This window comes from Psammomys obesus, unplaced genomic scaffold (genome assembly GCF_907164565.1).
Source record: "Psammomys obesus unplaced genomic scaffold, mPsaObe1.curated_primary_1811, whole genome shotgun sequence".
Lineage (NCBI taxonomy): Eukaryota > Metazoa > Chordata > Mammalia > Rodentia > Muridae > Psammomys > Psammomys obesus.
The window spans coordinates 2,073,861-2,098,230 of NW_026585609.1; the positions used below are offsets into that span (position 1 = coordinate 2,073,861).

Here is a 24,370-nt window from a genome sequence, read left to right on the forward strand (position 1 = left end):
ACACACACACACACACACACACACACACACACACACACACACACTGTGATTCAGTGGCCTCTTTCCCACTAAGTATTTATGCAAGTCTTGTGTACAAGTGCTCACGGCGGAATAACCATCATCATAATGGCAGTGTCAACCACAGGAGAGGTCTACAAGTTTTATTGGTGAAACCTGTTTCTTACAGCCTGGGTTTTAAGTGACCCAGGGTCCACACACTCAATTTCTAAAACTACCTGTGTTCCTGACAGAAAACATCAGAAGAAAAGTCCCAGCCGTTGCTGAGTGTCAAAGGTGAATTAATTTTTATGTTGCTTCGCTTGGTGAGTTGACTAAAAAGGAGTGAGGGACATGGAAAAAGTAAGGTCAGCATTATACAACAATGGTTTCAGAGAATTCTGTTAGAAACAGTGTGGAAATGTTAAGAGGTAGGAATTTACACTGGAGTCACCAAAGACAGAAATGGTGGAACTGATATTTTTCCTTTTGAAACACAGAAAGCTAAAGTTTATATTAAATTTGGTAAAACAAGGGAAATTACAAAGTGTAAAAGAGAGGAGAGATGGTTGAATTTGTTGCCCTCATGTGGTCAACCAATGTCATTACGATGAAGGATATGCCACTGTAAGCTCTTATGCACAGATTTTGCAAGAATATTTACTGGAAAAGGGGCAGAATAATTTAGGTGTGTGTGTGCCTGTGCCTGTGCCTGTGCCTATGTGTGTGCCTGTGTATGTGTGTATGTGAGTGTGTGTACCATATGATTAATGTCTTAAGACATACATTAGATAATGAACATAGTTAACAGGATATAACATGTAGAACTTAAATTTCCACTGAAGTTAAATCAAAGCAAGCAACTAAATAACTGTTATTTACTGAAGAACAAGCCTAAAATTCAGATATTTGCATGTTTCCATATATATTAAACACTCAGATTTACTGTCAAAGCATTTTATTTGCCTTTAGACATATTATTGAGGAGAAAATTTGTCCTTTTCTTGTTGTCAGGAACTTATTTAAAATACTTATTTTTTTTACAGTATGGATGTTTGCATGCTTGTACATATGTGTATCATATCTGTGAAATGGCTGCATCCAGCAGAACATGCTGAATTCCATGGAACTGGAATTGCAGGACTGTGAATCTGAGTCCTCTGCAAGGGCTCTTAATCACTAAGCCATCTCTTTGGACCTCAGAATACTTTCTAAAGTATCCAGAAAAGATAGAGAAAACCTCCAGGTACCATGGAATACACTGTGCACTTTAGTTTCTCTAAAGCTGACACAGTATTTTTGTCTTAAACAAGTTAATTTTTTTCTAATGTAAAATCTGCTACTGAGTAAGTTCAGGTTATACAGATCCAGGATCTCAGAATTCAGCGAATGAGGCAGGAGGATTGCAGGATGGAAATCAGCCTTGGCTACACATTAAGATCTTGTCTTGGAAACATTTTATTGCTGTTACTGGTCTGTGAATATTCTCTGACCTAGAAGGAAATCTTGTTTCTGTGATTAGCTTACACAATTTTGACAGTACTTTCGACCACATTTGAGAGAAATTTAAAGAGAATTGAAATGTTAAAAGAAGGCCTTCAGTTTTTTACATCCTATTTCATTGAGGTGGGAACATTAAATTCTTGAAATCTAAGTCGATTTTTAAAGAGCAGTAGGCTACTTTCTGAACAATCAATCATGGCCTCAAAAATGAATTGAGCTTCATGAAGCACTAAGGTAATTGCCAAAAGGCTATCAGTCCAATAAATTAAGCCAGGTGATAATAATGACTATCTTTGCAGTGTAATGCAGAAAGCTAACTAAATTTAGCATCTTCCTGAAAGGACAATATATTGTTCATAAATGTTTACAACTGAAATTCTGAAAATCAAAGAGAATTTGGTTTTATTTTAAAAGTAGAAGACTATAAAAATAAGGACCAGTTATTCTAAGTACAGTAACTTAAATAAAAAAGAAGTGCAAGCAGATAGGTCTTTCAGTTGTAATAAATTCATCAGGATTCTACATGTCTCCCAGAAAGAAAACTTAGTAAAACTTGTGTTAAAAAGGAAGCAACCAGCCTGGTTTGCTCTCTGTTGATGTGATAAGACACTATGAGGAAAAGGAACATGGGGAGGAAAGGCTTATGGGTTCTATCACCGAGGGATGGCAGGGCAGGAACTTAAGGCAGAAACCAAGAAGCAAAAAGTGAAGCAGACCCCACAGAGGAGTGCAGCTTACTGGCTTGCTACTTTTCATTGTACTGCCAACAATGGGCAGTACATTAACTAATAGCCCAGAAAATGTCCCACAGCCGTAGCTACAGGCCAGTCTGAAGGAGTAGTCGTCATCTGAGGTTTGCTTTTTCTAGCAAAATGTTATGTATTTATTCATTCAAAATGTTATGTATTCATTATTTAGCTGACTCTAAATTATGTCATTGAGAGCTGAGGCTAAGTATGACAGTAACTGTGTTGATTCAAATGAGAATGGCCAATGTTGGTATAATGGTCTTTTGGAATGTATACAATTTATCCTTGTTCATTCAAATGCTGATTTCTCTATCTCACTATCTGGTTTCAATCTGGACATTGCACTGTGATGCTTATTCTAAGCATCACCTGTCTCTAGTTGGTGTAAACATGCCACCATTTGTTCTCTACATTGTCAACTAAAACAACCGGCCACAATGCTGAGCAATGGAGAGGATAGGGTAGGACATCCTGGTCTGCAGTGGGAGGAAGAGGAAGGAGGCAGGAGAGGAGAGGGAGAGAATCCACAGGACAGGTCTTGGAACCAGGTAGAGAGATGGGACCGGACCTGGACCTAAGATATGACTAAAAGCAAGTATAATGGGTGAAATATGAATGGTAGGGAACTATGTGGGCTTGGAGGTTTAGGATGGAGAAACTATTGCCTAGCATTGTGCCCTAGGTTAATTAAAAATTCCCAGTCTCTGTGTGGCGATTTGGGTATAGAGCTGGTTTAGAAATAACCACTGCTTAACTAAAAGATATATTAATAGTAAATATCTAATATACCACAACAGATGGTGCCCAACGTGGCAACAGGCCCCCATAGGAGCGCATATTTAAATGCATGGTAACCAGTTGGTGGAGTTGTTTGGGAAGGAATAGGGGGTTTGGTCTTGTTGCAGGAGTTGTGTCACTTGAGGAGATTGAGCTTTGAGGTTTCAACTCCCCAAGCCATTCCCACTTGGCATTCTCTCTGCCTCCTGCTCATGGATCAGATGTAAGCCTCTATCTACTACCCTAGAACCATGCCTGTCTGCTCACATGTGCCCTTCTGTGCTGGTCATGGATGCTAACATTCGGGAACTTTGAACCCTCAATCAAATGCTCTGTTTTATAAGTTGCCTTGGACATGGCATTTTGTCAGGGCAACAGGAAAGTAATTAACACAGTAACCATCATTTTATTTTGTGGTCAAATATAGGATTTGCCATTGAAAATATAATTTACAGGTAACGAAACTTTACAACAAAACTTGTGATATGTCAAAATTATTGATATTTTGATAAACAATATGACTGCTGTAGTTAGATTCTGAATGCTTCTTAAGGCCCATGTGCTGAAGGATTGATCTCCAGGTTGAGGCTATTTGGGGTGAGATGGAGCCTTGAAGAAGTGAGTAGTAGTTGGAGACATTAGAGCCCTGGAGTCATGGTCTTGAAAGTAATTGCCAGGCCACAGACTTGCTCACTCCATAGCATTATGAATCCTACAATTTAGATCTTGAGTGTGCCGTTACTTAGCTGTTCACTCTTAATTTTTTTTAATGTTATGTCTTCTCCTTTTCAAAGTGATAATGGATGTGTCTGGAAAGAGGGACACTGAGAACCTTTGTCATACTCTGTGTGAAGGTCAGCATGGTTATCTTCTGGGAGTCAGGGCCATTTGACTCTCCAGCAAGTCATCGTTCATGGAATGGCATCATGTCAAGGTCATTCCTGTGCAGCTCACAAGCGTGGGGACTTCTACATGGAAGGGACATACTGAATTCTCATGGGAAGAGTGTAGCATACACCTGTAGCTTTGCCACTAAGCAAGTTACCTGTTTTTATGTTTTAACTTTTATTACTATTATTTTTATTAAGACAGGGTCATACATCTTGGGTGATCTAGAACATGGTACTTAGAGCAGGCTGACCTCAGACTCACAGAGATTAATCTGTTATCTAGTATAAACAACAGCCCCACTGCCAGGAAAATAATGTCATTTCTCCTCTTTGCCCATCTTTCTGGAATTATTCAGAAGTTGGTGACATTTACTGCAGGAAGTAAAAGCTACTATGGAGCATTTAAAAGAGTTGTGGGCACAACTGTCCCTATGATTCAAGCATCATCTTGGAAAGGGGAATTTGCAGTGACAGCTGCACACCTTGATTCAGCTATATGCTTCTTCCTGCACAGAATGACAGCGGCCATAATGACAAATACATTTCACCAGATTACATGTCTTACAAGAAGAGCTCAATCACCAACCTGCTTTCGCTTCCCTTTTTACCGACTGTGAGACTGTGATCCATTTAATTAATCTCTTAACTATTAGGCACCTTTAATTACAGATGATAGGGAGATAACAGCATTTATCACCTGTTTTTTTTTTTTTCTACTTCATCTATGTAATAATTTAAAGAGCTGCAGTCAGTGCCAGCAAGCTAATATATACATGATGTGTTTTGTCATTAAATCCGTATGGTGTCCCGGCTTTGTGGAGGGTGGATATAGCCGCAGAAAACAAAGCAAAGTAAATGAAAAAGCACATTGTCCCACTTAGCTTCTCTGTCATTGCGATGAAAGACTGATCAAACGCAGCTTGTGGAGGAAAAGTTTTGTCTCATCTTCAATGTTATAGTCTACCATGGGCAGAAGCCAAGGCAGAACCTGGAGGCAGGACCCAGGATCAGGCCATGGAAGAACTCTGCTTATTGTCTCTCTCCGGATGGTTTTCTTATATAACTAACTCCGGATGCCCTGCTAAGGGGGTGACAACACCCTCAGTGGGCTGCGACCTTGATCATCAACCATCATCAAAACCTGGTCCACAGTTGCTCACAGGACAATCTGATAGAGACAGTTCTTTATCTGAGTCTCTCTCTTTCCAAGTGACTCTAGTCTGGAAAGCACATACATAAAATAAAAAACTTGACCAGTTATCCTTTATTTCACACCTAAACTGAGAGTGCTCTATAAATCAGAGCCTTTATTCCATGTAAATTGGTGGCATACTGCAAAGGCTCTGAAGTCTCACGGCTTGACTTAAATCTAAGCTCACCAGTTCCATGTCTGAAACCCGAGGGGACTACAATGAGGTGTTATTTTTGTTAGCATTTGATAAACATGAATATAAATATAAAACATTTTCTATAAAATGTCTCAGATGAAAACACATGATTTATGTGTACCATATCAGTGTATTAGAATTGTATGGATTTAAGATAGACCTTGAATTAAAGATTTTTAGAACCTAACTAAGCAATGACATGGTGGCTCACAGCCATCTATAATGAGGTCTGCTGCCCTCTTCTGGTGTGCAGGTGTACATGCAGACAGAACACTGTATACATCATAAATAAATAAAATATTAAAAAAATCTTTGTGTGTATGTGATTGTATGTAAGTATGTGCACATGAGTGCAGATGCTTGTGGAGGCCAGAAGGGGGCACTGGATGCCCTGGGGCTGGAGTTATTGGTGGTTGTTAACCACTAGGTCTGGGGTCTTAGGCCTGGAGTCTGGGGTCTGTGGATTGAACTAGAGTACTGTGCAAGAACAGAAAGGATTCTTAGCCATCTCTTCAGTCACCATGTACTTTGATTTATATGAGACCAAAGCACTAGTGATTTGTGAACTATTTTAACAGTCAAAACATTGTTTTATCAACATGCAAATTAGAGTCACACATTTCTTCTCCCTCCCCTATGTAGCAATAAAATATCATGATTTCAGCCTTTTCTGCAACTCAGAGGGCAATCTCAAGAAACATAAGCTTATTAGTTGAGGTATCAGTTGGACTTGGTGATATTACTCTGCCTAGATTTCAGATACACAGCCCCGAAACTGTCAACAGCAGCTGAGCCAGGAGCAGATCCAGGAGAAACAACTCTCTTTTGGCCTCATTATGTTATATTCTGCATCGATGTATTACAAACTGATGTGCCACCCAACATTTTTTTATGATGGAACACCTTACACTATATATGTAAATCACATGCTAGAAATCTGTTACCTGATGGAAATGACAGGACATTGAAATTTTTCTTAAAGCAGGTAATTGGAAGATTCTGTAGATGAAACCTGACAAAATATCAAAGTTCATGCACACTGTGCAATTTGGGCTGGGAGTATTTCAAGACTTCACACAGGGAATAAAATTCACATCTAACAGCATGAAATTGTGTCATTAAAGTACACTCATCCCTTTTTCGACAGATTAGTCTATGCAGCTATGCATATTAATCTAGCCACGATTGAAGCAACTTTGACATGGACATAAATAGCCTCCTAACAGGACAAAAACTGTGCTTTTTTTTTTTTTTCCTCCAGTAGGCTCTCATTTACATTTGCTTTTCCTTTGGTTCCTGTGTGGAAGTATGCATACAATGACCCCAATGGCGCTCTTATGAACTAAGAGGGAGGGGGAGATCTCACTTCTTCTAACATGGGCATTGATTTACTAAAAACCCTGTTCCTGGATATCTACTAAATCTAAGTGTGCACGATTTGACTTTACCGCCTAATCCTGTCCCACAGAGGTTGAGACTTCAACTTACGACTTTGGAGTATAGGAGACAAATGTCTAGCCCCTGACACTAATGCTGTAATTACAAACTCATGTTATTGTTTTAGTCTGGATTATCAAGTAATTTTATGACAATATTTCACCTTGTCTTAATAGCTTACTAAAATAAACACCTGCTCATTAAGATCAGAAATTCCACATTGTCAACAATCCGTCAAGATACAACTATGATTCCTAAATATGTCAATGTGCCAAATTGAAAGCCGAGTTCAGAAAGTCTTACCTTCCGGGCTAATTTTCCTGGAGCTTCCCTGTTTTTCTGAAGCTGGAGTTGAATGACAGATTTATTTTTCTGAAATATTTTGTGGCTCCCTAGACAGTGATCTCTGGAGAAGAAAAAGGATAAACACAATTATGTCTTCACAAAACGCCACAGCCTGCGCACAGGCATGCTTCCGCGGTGATTTCACTTCTTCACAACTTAGTCTGATAAAGTCTGGTGATAGTAAACTGTGAGGACACACATGCATGTGCGCTTAGCCATACCGACGTGCATATGTACATTCATCTACTATGCATACATACCTGTACACATAGTATGCACCATGTATGAATGAATACGGAAAGAAGTTATATGACAAAACATTGTAATTTTTAATGCATTATGGTAGAAAATAATTACCCATGAAATGGGCATGTTAAATTATAGTAAAGGATATTCTATAGGTGTTCAGAGTTGGGTTCAAGCACCTACCCCAACATTGCTTCAGGACGGGCTAATGGATGCCATGATGTCTGCATGGGGACCATTCTATCCAGTAAGCAGGGTAATGTGGAAACAGCATGTGCTTTGCAGACATATTTACCAGCTTTGTTACATCGGGTATGGCAATTAAACTTAAATGTTCTAGAATTAAATCCTTCGATCTAGATATAATCCAGATATCTAGCTATAGCCTATATATCTAGATATAATCTAGATCTCTAGATCAAAGGATTAACAAGTGATTTTTGTCTTCTTCTCTTATTATTATTATTATATTCTTAGGTGCTTGTTTGTATCCTCACAAAGAAAGAAAGGAAAGGTGTGGATTTGGGTAGGTGGAGAATTGGAAAGGATCTTTGAGGAGCTGAGAAAAGGGAAACCATAATCAGAATATATCATACTAAAAATCTATTTTTCAATAAAAGTTAAAATAAAATTAAATATAAAACATCATTTTTATATCTTAAGTGTATGTATTTGCTTTGTTTCTTTCTATCTCTCATCAATTTTTCTCATAAAATTTTTTCCCAAATACGAATTACATAATGGGAAAAAAATAATTTTCACTTAAAAACATGCTGTATTAAATAAGAACTGATTCTTCTCTGAAATGAAGGACTGCTGCTGTATCTCACTAACAATTGTGACATGGGAATATTCATGCATATAAATACATGTGAATTAAATACAACACTAAAGTGTTTACAAATTTGTTATTGTGATTTGTAAAATAAAATTCATGTGGCTTACTGACTCATGCTGTTCTAGAGAAAATGAAAGAAAAGGGAAAAACAGTAGAGTGAGAGAAAAGGTGATGTGCACTGAGAGAGGGCAGGAGAGAGAGGAGTACCCCCTGGAGTAAGCACCATCACTCTTATCAATGACGGCAAAGAATGAAGAGATAGAAGCTGCCACCTTAATTAAATGTAAACATAATGGAATTTTCAAAGGGAGGTTTCTAGTTACTATAGGACTTATTTTTCTTTTCTTTAAAAAATATGTGTTTATTCCTCTTGGCTCCAACATTCTCCATCACAGCTGTAAATTCTAGTATCTCTGATGGTTAATTATTAAAAAAGATGCATTGTGTTGATGTTTTCAACTCAAGAGACCCTGGTTAAGTACATGAAGGATTACTAGAAAGAAAATATGTAGCCATGTGAGACCTTTACACCGATAACTTATTAAATATCTGGGAATATCTGTTCCTAGCAGTGTCAGATAACAACAGTATTCTGTTAGCATATTCTAAAGTATCTACAACTTTAAAAAATACTACTTATTTTAATTTGTGCGTATGGGTATTTTACCTGCTTGTGTATCTGTGCGCCATGTGCATGCTGGGGGCTCATGGGGGCCAGAAGAGGGTTTCAAATCTCCCAGAGTTACAGGTGATTATGAGCCACCATGTGGGTGCTGGGAATTGAACCTGGGACCTTTAGAAGAACAGCCAGTGCTGTTAACGATTGAGCCCGCTCTCCATCCCCTCTTTTTTTTTAATTGACATTAATTTTTAATTGTCATTCTTTTTTTAATTGTCATTCTTATACATAACTGATATAAGTTTAGGGTTTACTTTAGTATATTGTTTTCTGTTTTGTCTTTTTTACACTAGGGTTGAGCTATTCAGTATAGTGGCCATTGGACACGCCCTGCCGCTATGTACTAAGGCTAAATTAGGATGTATTACAAGTGAAAAATGCACACAGTGAAATGAAGGTTTATTGTAAGGAGCGGCATGAAATAGTTCAGTAACAACTGCCTACATGTTGACATAGTATTTGTGTCTGTTGTTTTTAAAAAAAAAATAGCAGAAATATGGCACAAAAGTTAAAAGCCCTTGCTGCTTTTCCAAGGGATCTGAGTTTGGTTCTCAGCACTCACATCAGACTGCTCACAGCAGCTTATAACTGCAGCTCGGGGGATTTGTTCCCTCTCTCTAAAGTCCACCATTACCAACATGCAGTAGGACATTTGTGCTCACAGATACATACACATTAATAAACGGTAAAATCAATATCTTTAAATGTATGAGTATATTTTTATTTTTTTCTATTTTTTGTGACCTGAAGAAAATTAGGCCATGTGATATTCTTGTTGGATCCTGTTATGCTACAGAAAATAAAAGAGAAGGCTGATGAAAACATTAAAGAACAGTCAAGTAGGTGCTATGTAGAGTGCACAAATCAAAGAAGAGACATTTGATTTCTGTCCCAGGATTCTAGGTCTCGGAGAGAAGTGTAAAGTTTAGTGTGTCGAGAGAAAGAGGAAGACGTGGTTTGGGAACAGAGGCGTGGTAGGGAAGGGTTTGAGCACTTCAGAAAACAGGCCTTGTTGGCATAAAGCGTGAACACTGAAATCACAAGGTCAGCTTGGATTCTAGATTTTCCTTGTTAGTAATCATGTATGAAACTTTATGTTTTCAGTTAATGGAATTTATGTGATATAGGTAAAAGCTCATGCTTTTTTTTTTCTTCTGTATGTCTACGAGTGTATCAGGATTTCTGTGCATTCATTATTTATTCTCTCAGCGGATCCTCGTTTCTAGCTGTCTGCTATTACTCCCTTAGGGACAGCTAAGCCCATAGGAGCTGTTTAGGGTGAACACTGAAAGGTTAAATACACGCACACAATTACCCCTATTTCCCACTCAGAAATAGCTCATGTTATTTGGAAGTATTTTTTTTTATGGTACTCTATTCAAGTAAGTAGAGAATAATAAGCATAATACCAAAATGATATGCAAATGCTCATATTTGTTTTACAGGGGAAAAATAAACAAAAGTACAGGTGTGAGTACTGGTTCTCACAGTGGGCATACCCATAAAGCCACATTTACAAGGGTGCTTTCTTTGAAATAAACATATACTACTTTTTTGTAGGATAGTAAGATTCAAAGGGTATTTTATTTTTGTTATATTGAGACAAGATTTGTTTGGTACTTTGAATGAGAAATGTTCCCATCAACTCAGTTATCTGGGCACTTGGTCCTCCGTTAGTGCTCTGTTAAAGAAGGCTTGGAAAGATTTAGGAGGTGGTTTCTTGCTGAAGAAAGTATATCACTGGGGGTGGGGGTTTGAGGCTTTATTGCTTCTCTGTCTCTGTCTCCTCTCTCTGTCTCAGTCTCTCTGTGTTTCTCTGTCTGTCTCTCTCTCCTGTCTGCATCTGGATGAATATAGGATGAGCCAACATCCTGTTCCTGTCACCATGCTTTCTCTGATTATTGCCGTGCCTTTCTTTCCGTGACAGATTCTCTTTTTCTAGAAACATCAATGAAAATAAATCCTTTCTTTCTTAAGATGATTTTGCCAGGGTATGTTATCACAGCAACAGAAAATTAACTAATATAATCTTTGTTTGTAGGAAAAGTTGCTCTCAAACTCATGGAAATCCTCCTGCCTCAACAATCCAATTTGCTGGGATTATATAAGCACACTAACTAAAGGTTATTTAAAAAGTAGTTCCAGGTTATTACATAACTCATTGTAAAATGGTTATCTGGCTTTCTTGGGTCAAACTCAGTGGCATCCCTGAATGTACTGTAAATGTTGATATAATACAGGAAAAACTATTATGCTTTGATTTTATGAATACTGAGAGCCAGGGCCACTGATAGCTCTTGGAAATATTTTTGGAGAAGATTCGGCAATTTTGCTCTAAGTAGGCCATTTATATATTGTTAAAATATTAGCGTAGCTGTTGATGTTGACTGTCGTCTTGACTGGGTCTGGAATCACTGAAGAGACAGGTCTCTGGCAGGACTGAGAGGAAATTTCTAGCTTATGTTAACTGAACTGGGAGACCATTCCTAATTGTGGATGGCAACAGTGCGGGGTTTCAGACTGCATGAAAAGCCTAGAGCTAGCTGAGGGGTAGCATCCATCACCTTCTGCTTCCTGACTGCAGACATGACCTCATGTGCCTGCCACCTTGACTGGCCCCGCCTATAGACCATGCCCCATTGAACCGTGAGCTGAAGCAAGCGCTACCCCCTTCAACTGCCCCTTGCAAGGTATTTTGTCACAGCTTATAGAGCACAGAGAGCAAGCAGTGACATGGTGGCTGTTTTTGCAAGCAGTGATACTCAGTTACTGTTAATTTTCTCTCTTAGGGGAACATGGATAGTAAAAGCTAAACTTCTTAACTTAAGGACAAGTAAATAAGTTAAATTTCAAACCCCAGGCCTACAAGCATGAGCTAGTAAGCAAAGGGTAGTCAGGGATTTGAACAGAAGTACTTCAACGGGGCATAAGTTGACACCAACAGTTATTACTCAATAGGGAAGTGGATGAAATAGATTTTTGTTCGTGCACTCAAATGTCCTGTTTTTCTGATTAGTTCCATTTAATAAAAAGCAAATATCCATCATATTCTTCATGCTAATGTGGTTTTATTTTTAATGCAAAGAGCACACACTATATTTAGCTTAACATAAAACTAAGTAAATACAATTAAAACTTTATTATCTTGGAGAAATATTTTATAACAACTCATTTACAACACCTTTGCTATTTATTTACACAAGCACAACAATTAAATAATGAAAAAACAATCTACATAAATGGAGTAACCTACAACACAAAGCCAATAAACACATAAGTGAGACTGACTCTTCATATCCTCTACAAAGTGATATACTGGGCTCCCTTCAGCACACAAAATGATGTAGTTACTCCCCCAGGAGAACAGGCAGGGGGATTTGATTCCATCTCAAGGTTTCATTATTTCTCCAACAAATCTCCAGAGAAGAGACTATTCTGTAGACCTTATTAATTTAAAACATTCAAGAGCCAAGACTAAAATAGCACGTTCAACCTTTACCAAGGTTGAGTTACTATGGAATGCCAACTTTCTCTACCAAACCAGTTATTTTAAGGAAACCAGAAAACCAGTCTATTTCAACCTCAACTATAATTGAAAGGCATGTAATAATTATTAGCTTTGCTAAATAGTGATTAAAGTAACGGAAGTAGCTCGGTGCCTACATATCTGCAGTTATCTGCCTAAGTATAATTAACATGGCTCCACTCAGAGTTAATTTCTTATGTCTTTTTGAAAATGCCCTGCAATGGGTTTGTAGCTCCCTTCACCAAATCTGAAGATCAAGGACAGTTCTCCCAGCTCGTCTCTGGAAATCCTGAGCTAAAGCATGCTATGGTCCTTACTGGGAGCACATGTTAGTTGCCTGCCTTCTGGAGTTCCAAACGTTTGGCTAGGAATCGAATGCAAGCCTGTCACATGTTATTTTTCTTCAGTTAATTGTTTCGAATAGATACTACAGTTAATTTTAAAATTTTAGAAAGTAACTGAGGGTCCACTTACTGGGTAACACGAAACATGTTCACAGCTGTATGAGAGGCCTCAGCAATGACCTGCTCCTTTCTATTCTATGAGAGCCCTGAGATCTTATAAATTATGGGTGCATGACAAAATTAAAAATAACAATGGAGTCTTTAAACATGGTAAAATAGTCTATTTGTTTGATAGCTGAATAAAATCTTAATTTTGTTGAGGAGAAAAAAAGGTACACACAGTGTTTCTTTCTATTAATATGATATATTAGCTTAAAGTGTGTGTGACTCAGTCTTTTCCCACAGGTGGTTACAGGTTTGTAATTTGCCTTGAATACAAGGCAATTACCCTTTTCCAGCAAATGTTTAATGGTCAAACTCATATGAATTACCTAAAACAAACTGAAAGTATTTTTAAATGGAAACTGTTCAAAACTACTTAAAATTCCAATTAAGGTGATTTATGTATTTATTCATTTATTGATACAGGGTCTCATGAAACCCATGACAGTCTTAAATTTGGTATGTAGCCGAGAATGATCTTGAACTGCTCTACATCCCAAATGTGTCAGTAGGGATTTAAGTTTTAAGTAGGATTTTCGTATTGCAAGAAAAGAACTTTGGGGCTGGAGAGAAGGCTCAGCAGTCAATAACTCTGGCTGCTCTTGCAGAGAACTCAAGCTCACTACCCAGCACCCACATGGGGTTCACATTCCTTTGTAACTCCAGTTTCGGGGGGCCTGGTGCTCTCTTCTGGCCTTCAGGGGCACCTGTACTCATGTGCACATATCCGCACACAAAACACACAGATATTCATGTGATAAAAAATATAAACAAAAGGAATACAACCTTTCTGTAAAGAGGGAAAACAAGGGGTTCTCTGGTGGAACGTCGGGTCAGTCTGATCAATGCTGAATGAAAAGATGGGCGTTGCTATCTTAATTCACATGTGAAGATAACTTACTCTTTTAAAACGAGGTTTCTAGTTATTATAATACTTAGTTTTCTTTCCTTCTTTAAAATATATTTTTAGTCCTCTGGGTTCTAGCATTCTCTGGCAACAGTAAAGTAAATTAAACAATAAGCAAAATTTGTTTTAATTAAGATAAAATTGATTGTAGTAGTAACTACAAAATTAATAAAACAAAAGATATTCAATTTCTCTACAGGAGGCACTGGCCGTCTCCCACTGACAGAGCATTTGTGATTTATTCAGAAAAAAAAAAAAAAAACACAACTCAAATAGAGCCAGTTTTATTGTTTCACACAGTAGGAACTGAGGAGAATTAGTTTTACATTGAGTTAGAAATTAAGGCCACAAGAACTTTGAAAGGAAAATGTATATATGTATATTGCGAATAGCATGTGAGGAAACACCCTTGGGAGATTTGTCAAGGTGAAAGGAAGGCTCAGCCATCATCAACACTCCAGAGGAAAGACAGACACCATAAGTAGAGAGTAGCTCTCTAACAGCCAGGGATCGAAAACACTCTGCCCAGGAAGTCAGTCTCATGCTAGTGACTGGCTGCAGCTGCTGAGTCACTTCTTGGTGCCAGAGGCAGGATAAGGCCATGAGAAGTGGGTTACAGAGGAGACCTCCCTTCATGGCTATTATACTGAAGGACAAGGAGCAGGAAGGTGTTGAAGAACTTCAACATTTTATGAATGAGCAAACCAAGTGATTTCTATCTCTCAGTTGTATTTCCACTTCATTCTGATGTTAACTTGCTGCTTCCATTATTCCATATTTATGTCACTACAATATAAAATATTAGTGAGTATTTTATATGAAGTGTGTATGAGATTATGATAAGCACAGAAACTTTCTGTTATAATTGTTTAATTTACTCTCCTCATAATATAGCACATTATATAAAATTCCATTTTAAAGGGATGAGAAAATCTGAAATCAATGGAGAGTGGCTTGGCTTGTCCACAGAAAGAAATTGTGTGTTTTCCATTGTGGGAAGGCTTTGTTGTTGTTGTTGTTGTTTATTTTTCTTTTTAATTTTAATTTTTATATTAAATACAGTTTATTTACTTTGTATCCCAGCTGTAGCCCCTTTCCTCATTTCCCCCCAATTCCACCCTACCTCATCTCCTCCCATGCCCTTCTCCAAGTCCACTGATAGGGAGGTCCTCCTCCCCTTCCCTCTGACCCTGGCCTATCGGGTCTTATCAGGACTGGCTGCATTGTCTTCTTCTTTGACCTGGTAAGGCTGCTCCCTACTCAGGGGGAGGTGATCAAAGAGCAGACACACATGGTATATACTCACTCATAAGTGACTATTAGACATATAACATAGGATAAACATACTAAAATCTGTACACCTAAAGAAGCTAAGCAAGAAGGCTTTGTTTAGGTGGCATTTATTTACTTATATTGTCTTTAAATTTTAAAAGATGCACATAAGCAGAAATTTGCAAATTTAAAATCCAGTAATGCAAAAGGAAAGTTCTAGGGAAATTTAGTGTTTTAAGATTGTCCCTGTGTCTGTCTCTTTTCCTTAAATTTTCTCTAGTTTGCAGGGGTTTTGGTTTCCCCAAAGCATGATGCTCTTTGTGGCTGTCAATGAACATGGATCTTTGTTCCAAACTGCTGGATCTACCACTGTTTCACACTGGAAAGGACATTTCTTCTACAGAACTCCACAGCTGCCTCCTCTTCTCTGTCCCATCTTACTATCTCCTGCTGTGCTGTGTTCACCATGATCTCTATGTGCCTTTAATTTCCCCTGTTCTCTTGCTCCCTTCTTGTCAGCACGTGAACGTTTCTCAGGTTCCTCTTATGTGCACTTCTGAATCTCCAGATGATCCTTTGCATCCAAGCCACCTCCCTTATTTCTGAGACAGTTTTTTTTTCCCTGCATGCACATTTCCATTCTCCAACTCACATTGCTCTTTCAACATGTACATGAATATCTTTACTGCCTGTGTTTATGTGCTCTATGTGCATGTGTGTGCTGTGCAAGGAGGCCAGAAGAGACTGCTTGGTTCCCTTGGCACTAGAGTTACAGACAGCTGTCAGTGGTCATGCTGGTGCTGTGAACTGAACCTGGGTCCTCTGCAGAAGCAGCCAGTGTTCTGAGCCCCTGAACCATAGCCCCAGTCTCCCACCATACGCTCTTAACTCATTGAAATCTTGATTTTCCCACTGCGGTGTAGTCACGTCATGCTTCCTTGTGTCCACACATAATCCCCTGGTCATCATATTTTGTGCTGACCTTCCATTCTCTCGCCCAACCCTTGATTTCAGTATTTAATGGCATGTTGCTTGGTTGATTCAGAACTTCCTCACGTTTTCTAAGCTATCCTACCATTTTAAACGGCCTTTCTTTAGTTCCTTTTCTTCCTGCTATCGTTTAGATATAGATGTCCTTAAGATCCTCCTTTGGTAACTTTTCCTATGTGATTAAGTTTTTAAAAACCAGTGCTTCCCACAGGAGAGCGGATCTTAAGTATATGAAGTAAAGCCAGTGCCAGATTGATTTAGCCACTCCATAATGTTTATATATTTCAAAACAGCATGCTATGCATGGCAAATATATGCACCTTCTACTAGAAAAAGTCAGTTAAAACAGCCTCCATGGTTTCTCCCAGTGTTCCCAAAATCAGATTTGGTTACAATATATTGAATTCCCTTCAGCACTGAAAACCGTCCAACATGTCTCCAAAACGATTAATAATTCTGTCTCCCCTAAACTTCTGCTTCCGAAAGAGCTGTGTTATTGAACTCACTGTGTTATCTGGTCAATGTTTTCTGTGTCTGCCTCTCACTACTTCAATACCTTTTGGGCTTCATTTTCCTGTGTGGCCCCTGACTATGCCTGTAGTTCTAACCTGGTCAATATTTCATATGATCAGTAATTATCACTTCCTACTTCTTTTAGAAAAGTTTTCACTTTATTCTGAATTATGTATGTCTGGGTCTCTCTCTTTCTCTCTCTCTCTCTCTTTCTCTGTGTGTGTGTGTGTGTAGTTTCCATAAACTACAGCACAAGTTGCTATTATGGTTTGTTTTCCTGTATGCCACTCAAGTGTTTACAGTGAAAAGTTACAGCAGTTCAAGCAAATGCAAGTTTGAATTTACATTTATTAAAGCCCTGTTTGACCTCAAGGAAAGACGGAAGGTCCCGTGTATAAAGCAGTGGGCACTATGGTAACTGTCTCCTGGATATGCTATTGGATTTAAATGTCTAGACAACGAAGGTAAATAATTAGTAATTACTGACAGATGCTATTGCTGCCACGGCATTTTTATAGAATAGGATATTCCAGATGGACTGGAGCTTCAGTATTAAGGTCTAAAATATTTCTTATTTCATAATTAACTTACTGTATATTACATATGTGTTCCTTCCATAGAAAGCATTTCTTTCTTTCTTTCTTTTTTAATGTGAATTGTATGCGCAATTCTGCACGCAGGAATGGCTGACCATGCTGGTATGTGGTGGGACAGAGGTTAATGCTAGCATGTTCTCCTGAATCACTCTGCACATTATTTTCGAGACAGAGTTTTTCTTGGAATATGTATCTGTTCATTTCAGATGGACTTGTTGGCCAGAATGCCTCCAGGATCCATTTGGTTTTGCTCTCAGCGCTGGGTAAGATGTCTGCATCTCCATAATGAGCTTTTACAAACGTGTGCCAACGTCATGAGCTGTGCTTGCACAGCAAGCTCTTCCTTCACTAGGCTATTTCTCCAGCTCCCAGAAGACTCCGTAAACACATTTCTACATTCCTAATGGGGTAACCGTTATACAAATGATATAATAATTAACTGACAAATAAAATCTAAACAGCAAACCATATTTCTTTAGATATTAGAAATGATGGTAATATGACCTGCAAATTAAATTTAATTATACCAATATTGGCAGACTATTACTCTTAAATGATAGGATATATTTCTATATATTATATTAAATATATACACATCTAACATATATACATATATGCATCCCATATATATGTAATATACATATAGTTATTAATTTTAGATAGACTTGCTGTGTATATATATATGCATATATACATGTATGTACACATTTATATGTGTATATATATATGTATATACACATACATATGGGATGCATATATATTCCTCTTTTCTTTTCAGGGTGTTATGAACATCATTAACTCATGCAAATACTTTGTAACTTCCTCATTAATCTTAACTGATTAACTAGAATTTTAAGACAGTTAAATGACCATAAAATTATTGAAAATATTTTTTGTGATACATAATAAAAATCACCTTAACGTGAAAATATGTAAGACGTTTTGCACAGCATTTTCATGACTCAGCAACTGAGCTCTTTATGAATGCTTTACTCACTGGAAACAGTTTTTATATGATGTTCCCCTTAAAATTGTTCCACATCACCACACATTCTCAAGGTCTCTTTGGTGCTACAGCAGCTAAAATTTAGTGCAAATACTTGAAGTTCTTTCATGCTCTCTGATCTTATATTTTGGCATCAAAGACCAGGTATAAATTTAGAAATTTGTTTACTCAAAAGGCAAGTTTTAATATGCATCATTCTAAAATTAAATAAACTAAAACCTTTTCTTCAATTTATTGAACATAAGTTAGAATCATAGGCCACGGAAAGTACCAGCCTAGTAGTTGAAGTTGAGTGTGTTAGACTCAAGCAAATGAAGGGTGTTTATTTCCTTTGTGCATCAATGCAAGTATAATTACAGTATGGTAATTAATTTTGTTATAACTCATAACACAAAAAATAAAACAATCAGTTTCAAGAGTCACTCAGAGGCAATCTGGAATATTAGGTTATTTTATTGGCTGTGATTCACCTACAAGATATTTTCAAGTGCATTTGTGGTAGAACAATGACCACAATGGAACTCTCAAAGTTCTTTTTAGTCTCATGAGTGATTTGTAAATATTATAATCATATAGAAACACAAAGGAAGAACAAGATTGCCAAATACCTTAGTCTCTATATTCTACTACAGAGAATTATTTATCTTTTCTTGAAGATTCCTCATATTTTCCAGGCTGGTCAAGAATGTCAAGCAAATGCTTTGTTGTGATGACTAAAAAATGATATTTAAAAAAATCAAATAAACATTTAAAGTTTAATTTTATATTAGACCTTAGGTTGTTTTCGTGAAATGTCTAAGTTATTAAAAAGTTCCTTAAAACTTACTGTTGTATTTTCTGCAGGTTCCGCTGTACCATGTGCACACTTGTTTGCATACATACATATGTTATTGTCTAGAATCTGTAGATGAGGAGACACTTGCAGTAATTTTTTTCTAGAACTTTGTGAGTGACCTTATAGAATACATTCTAACTCCATCTTTCTATAAATTTTGTGATTATGTTTTTTAGAGCTGAATAGTAGCCATGTATATGGATATATATATGCAGATATTATTTATTCATTTGCTGGTAGAAAACTTGGTTGATTTAAGTTAATTTCTACAGAGAATAAAACATCAATAAGCTTGGCGTGATAGTGCAGGCCTGTGATCCCAGCAATTGGGAGGCAGAGGCAGGAGGATCTCTGTGAGTCAAGGCCAGCCTGGTCTACAGAGTGAGTTAAGGACAGCCAGGGCTTAGTCTCCAAACAAACAAACAAACAAACAAATAAAAACAGTGAACGTAGAGGTACAAATACCTCTATGGTAGTCTATGAGGTACTCTGGTTATATTCCCAGAGTGAAAAAGTGGGTCGTATGATAATTTTCTTTTTAAATGTTTTAAAGCCTGCACACTGACTTCCACAATGGCTGTATTAACTTGTACTCCCATCAACAGTGAATAAAATTTCTTCTCTCTTCCACCCTCTCTAACATTTGTTGTCTGATTTTTTGAAGATAGTTATTCTGTCTGGAGTAAGACAGTACCTCAACATGGTTAGTAATAGAGGACAAGGAGTAACTGAATGACGTAATAGACATGAGTTATGAAAGAGGATATAAAGATAATTTATTTATCTAGTTGTAACTCTGCCATGGATAGCAAAAGTGCAAAATCCAGTGTGAAGCTCCACAACTTTGGAATGTCTGTTTAACTTTCTAGAAGTTCAGTGAAATCTATAGATCTAGTTGATCTATATTTTATTTGCAAATTTAATAATACAAAATTCATAAATATAACCTCAAAACTTACTGTTTTATAAAATTATTGTAATTCTTAATCTTAAAATTTTTATATTTCAAAAGTCATTATTTTATCAACATGCTTTTAATATTCTAGAACAAAACAAGAAGGGGAGAAAGACCTCCTCTATCAGTAGACTAGGGGAGGAGCATAATGGAAGAGGAGAGAGGGAGGATGGGATTGGGAGGAGGTTAGGGAGGGGGCCACAGCTGCGATACAAATTAAATAATTTGTAATAAATGATAATAACAATAATAAAAAACAAAACAAAAAAGAATTAACTCACATTTCAAGCTGTAATCTCTCCAAAAAGCTTTATTATAGGAAGAATAGCCAATAGCTCCTGAGTTTTAAAGCTGAAATTCGCTTTCTCTGATGGCCACCCTTATGGAATAACTGAATTAGATTTTCAACCAGTCACGGTTTAGGGAAAATAACTTTGCTGGGCTGGAGAGATGGCTTAATGGTAAGGAGCATTTTCTGCTCTTCCTAAGGACTTAGGTTCAATTCCCAGCATCCTCCTGACAGCTCACAACCACCCATTTCCAGGGGATCTGATGCCCCCTTCTGGCCCTCATAGGTACAGCACATGGTGCGCAGAGATACATGAAGGCAAGACTATCACATACATAAAATAAAAATTCACAAATCATTGTATTTATAAATAAAAACACACAACAATATAAAATAATACATTAAAGAAAGAGTACCAATGACTCACAAAATTTTCAAATTGCCACACAGAGGCTAAAACGTATTTGTAATTTATAACTTACTGTCATGGGGCAGAGGGTAGAAGTAATAGTTTTCCCAGCAAGGGTGAGGCTCTGAGTTCTTTAGCCAGCATGGTTTCTATATTAGTTACTTTTTTTTGCCTCTTTGACCCAATGAAATAGCTAGAACAAACAGCTTAAGGAAGGGAGGGCTTATTTTAGCTGAGGTATTTAGAGGATGGCCCCTATCATGTCAGGGAAGGCTCCATTTGTTTAGATGGGAGCTTATGGCTGTGCATTCTCACATCCTGGTGGACAATGGAGCCGAGGTAGGTGAGAACTAGAAGTGAGTATAGCCCTCAAACACAGCCCCCAAGTTCCTGATACCCGCCAACTGAAGACCATATCCGGAGGATTTCAAGACGTCACAAAACAGTACCCTCAGCCAGAGACCTGGCATCCAAAAATCCAAGCCTGTGGAGAACTTCTCACATTAAAGCCATTAACACTCCCTCACTATCCACAGCAGAACAAAGGGACCATTTATAAATTACCTTTTTAAAACACAACATACCAAAACCTTGCTGCTTGAAACTGACAAGTTATAGCAACCAAAATTGACTTTAATAACATACTTACATCTGTAAAAATTCTTCAGAACCACATATACTTAGAAGATACTCTTCGGGGAAATGCTGCTCATTTGCACATAAAAGCAGAATTTCAGCAATTAGTTCTTTGACAAGATAATTAGCTGAAAACAAAAGTGAATAATAAAAGTGAGTAAGAGCTTATGAAACATCCATTGTGAAGCTTTTGAGGACAAAACCTGATAATCACATTATTAAGTACTGTAGCCAGATAGCTCCATCAAGGGGAATTAGAGTACAACACATTTATTTGTCTATTTATTAGAGTCAAGGGCTGCTTGCAATCATTTTCAAGTTCACTTTTGTGTGAATGAAAAATTTCAAAGCTGGATATTGTGTTTCTCATATTAAAACCATCTCCATTCATTATGGCTCTGCATAAAAGATATTTATTCTTAGTACTCTGGAGAGATGACTGTACAGTTAGGGGGACTGGCTGCTTTCCAGAGGGAGTGGGTTCAATTCCCAGCACCCACAGGGCAGTTCATCAATGTGTGTGTGTGTGTGTTAAATTCATCCCTAGGTTTTGGTACATTCCTTCTCTTAAACTCTATAAGAAATATTAACATTGTTTAAAAATCTTTTCTCTCTTCCTTTAGTCAACATGATGAGTTCATTTCAAACCAGATGACATATTAGCACACCTAATATATTAGTCCTCTGTACTTACTCAAAGCCTCAACTAGAGCAAGAAAGACAGAGATACAATGACAAATGTTAACCAGTGAAAACATTTTTTGGTCTATCGTGTGTCTGAAAATGGTTCCCTGTTGTTAAGTAATAATCCATATAGTTGCAGCTAGACATTTAACAAATAAGCACCACTTTCCAAAATAGAGGGCCCAAGAACAAAACCCAGAACACCATGTAACTTTAAAGATATCTTCAATTGATAAAGAAGAAAATGTCTGATAAAAACTATCTGGCATAAATTTCTAGCTACCGTATTCAGGGATCAGTCAACAGTGCTGATTAGGAGAGTGGGGGTCACACGGGGCTCGTCTATTTCTCATGGTGGGGACAGGCCTCCTCTTACTTTCTCCTTCACAACTTATTCACACACCTGAATGAGGTGCTTGTTTCCGCTGCGTAGTAAACAGTAAGTTCAGTTATACATCATCTTTGTCTGGAATGTTTTAGAATTTCGCTTTATTTTAGTTGTGTGGAAAACCTGCTCTATCTGCTATTATCAATAACAAGGCTTTTCTGAAGAGCTATGTGAAGAGAGTCCCGGTCTCCCCTGCCTCCCCTCAACACCCCTTCTCCAAGATGTCCACGATAAATAGCTCATGGCTGTTTTCCTTTTATTTCCCTATAGGGCAAAGTACTGCTGAATAGTGGTTCTTCTAATGATTTCTAGGCTATCTATAAACACTGAGATTTGTGTATCTGCTTGCACGTTTTCTTACCATGTGGCATAAGAAGAAGGGGCTGTGCTGAGTTATTTGTGCAAATATTTACTCTGAACTTGGTGTCAGTGAAGACCTGAGACGGATAGGCTGTAGCGATGGCCCAGATCCTTCCAGGATTGGAATCAATGTCACTTGCATGATATGTTTCCCTTATTCTGAAAAATATATGCAAAGAAAAAGAAGAAAAGCTTTGGACATGACCTGCATCATTCTTTTGAAAAATGTCACCAGATTTTGAAACAGCGGCATGAGAACAGCATGAAACCTAGAAGAGAGCCTCCTTCTGAATCTGCTCCAGATGCCTGGGCTTCTCGTCTCGGATTCCTCTCATGCCTAGTTCCCCGAAAGCTGCAAGTACACAGCAGCTTACACAGATTAGAGACAGGAAAAAATAAACTGGTTCTTTCATTGGTGCCCAAGTCACATACACTGCTTCTGTTTCTGTATTGTCTCCAAATTTGTGGATTTTACAGAAATAATTTAGTTATGAAAACCGGTTGAAAAATCAGCACATATTGGAGTCAAAAAATTGCTAACACCTTACTCCTTGTAGCAGACACTTTGAGTTTGAATCCTCATGCTTCTGCTTTGGAATATGAGAGCCAGAGGCACACCTTTTGACTTGTCTCTTTGTGCACACAAAAGGGGCCATTGCCACCTACTTCAAAGGTTTTATGTGAGGGTTGAAAGAGAAAAGGCATAAAAAAATATAAAGACTCTGAAGCCACATAAAGTATCATAATGCTCATTAAATATTTCTATGGCTGCTCCCTGTAGGCCTTTATGGCATCTACAGAACACTTTCAAGATGCTAACAAATACAAAATGCTTCCCATGGGGAAACGAGATCTTGCTGGTATTTGTGTGTGTGTGTTGGTTATGCTGACATCTAAACTCCTAAATAGAAAATTATGGTTCTGTATTAATCTTTGGAAACTTCATGTTGTGGTTTAGGTAAAATATCATCCATGGTCATGGTATTGGCATAGAAGCAGAAAAGTAGATCAATGGAACCAAATAGAAGACCCAGAAATAAACCCAAACACCTATGAATACTTGATTTTTAACAAAGAAGCCCAAACCATTCAATGGAAAAAAGACAGCATCTTCAACAAATGATGCTGGTCCAACTGGTTGTCTACATGCAGGAAAATGAAAATAGATCCAAATTTATCACCCTGCACAAAACTAAAGTCCAAGTGGGTCAAAGACCTCAACATGAAACCAGATACACTAAATCGGTTAGAAGAGAAAGTGGGGAAGACCTTGGAACTCATTGGCACGGAGACAACTTCCTGAACAGAACACTAACAGCAGGCTCTTAGAGGAACAATTGATAAATGGGACCTCATGAAACAGAAAAGCTTCTATAAAGCAAAAGACATTGTCATCAGAACAAAATGACAGCCTACAGACTGGGAAAGGATCTTTACCAACCCTATATCTGACAGAGGGCTGATATCCAGAATATATAAAGAACTAAAAAAAATTAAAAAGCAATAAATGAAACAATCCAATTAAAAAATGGGGTACAGAGCTAAACAGAGAATTCTCTGTAGAGGAATATAGAATGGCAGAGAAATACCTAAAGAGATGCTCAATGTCCTTAGCCATCTGAGAGATGCGAATCAAAACAACTCTGAGA

The 24,370-nt window shown here is 37.7% G+C and overlaps 1 protein-coding gene across 5 annotated transcripts in view; it reads right to left on the reverse strand.

Moving 5' to 3' along the window:
- Pik3c2g (phosphatidylinositol-4-phosphate 3-kinase catalytic subunit type 2 gamma) overlaps positions 1-24,370 on the reverse strand; it is a 327,855-nt gene that overhangs the window by 263,540 nt on the left and 39,945 nt on the right. For all 5 annotated transcript variants that reach the window (XM_055610362.1, XM_055610384.1, XM_055610373.1 and 2 more), the window contains 3 exons: positions 22,723-22,880; positions 21,303-21,417; positions 7,045-7,147 (listed from right to left, as the gene is read on the reverse strand). In XM_055610362.1, coding sequence (XP_055466337.1) covers positions 7,045-7,147; positions 21,303-21,417; positions 22,723-22,880 — 376 coding nt within the window. The remainder of the gene's footprint in view (positions 1-7,044; positions 7,148-21,302; positions 21,418-22,722; positions 22,881-24,370) is intronic.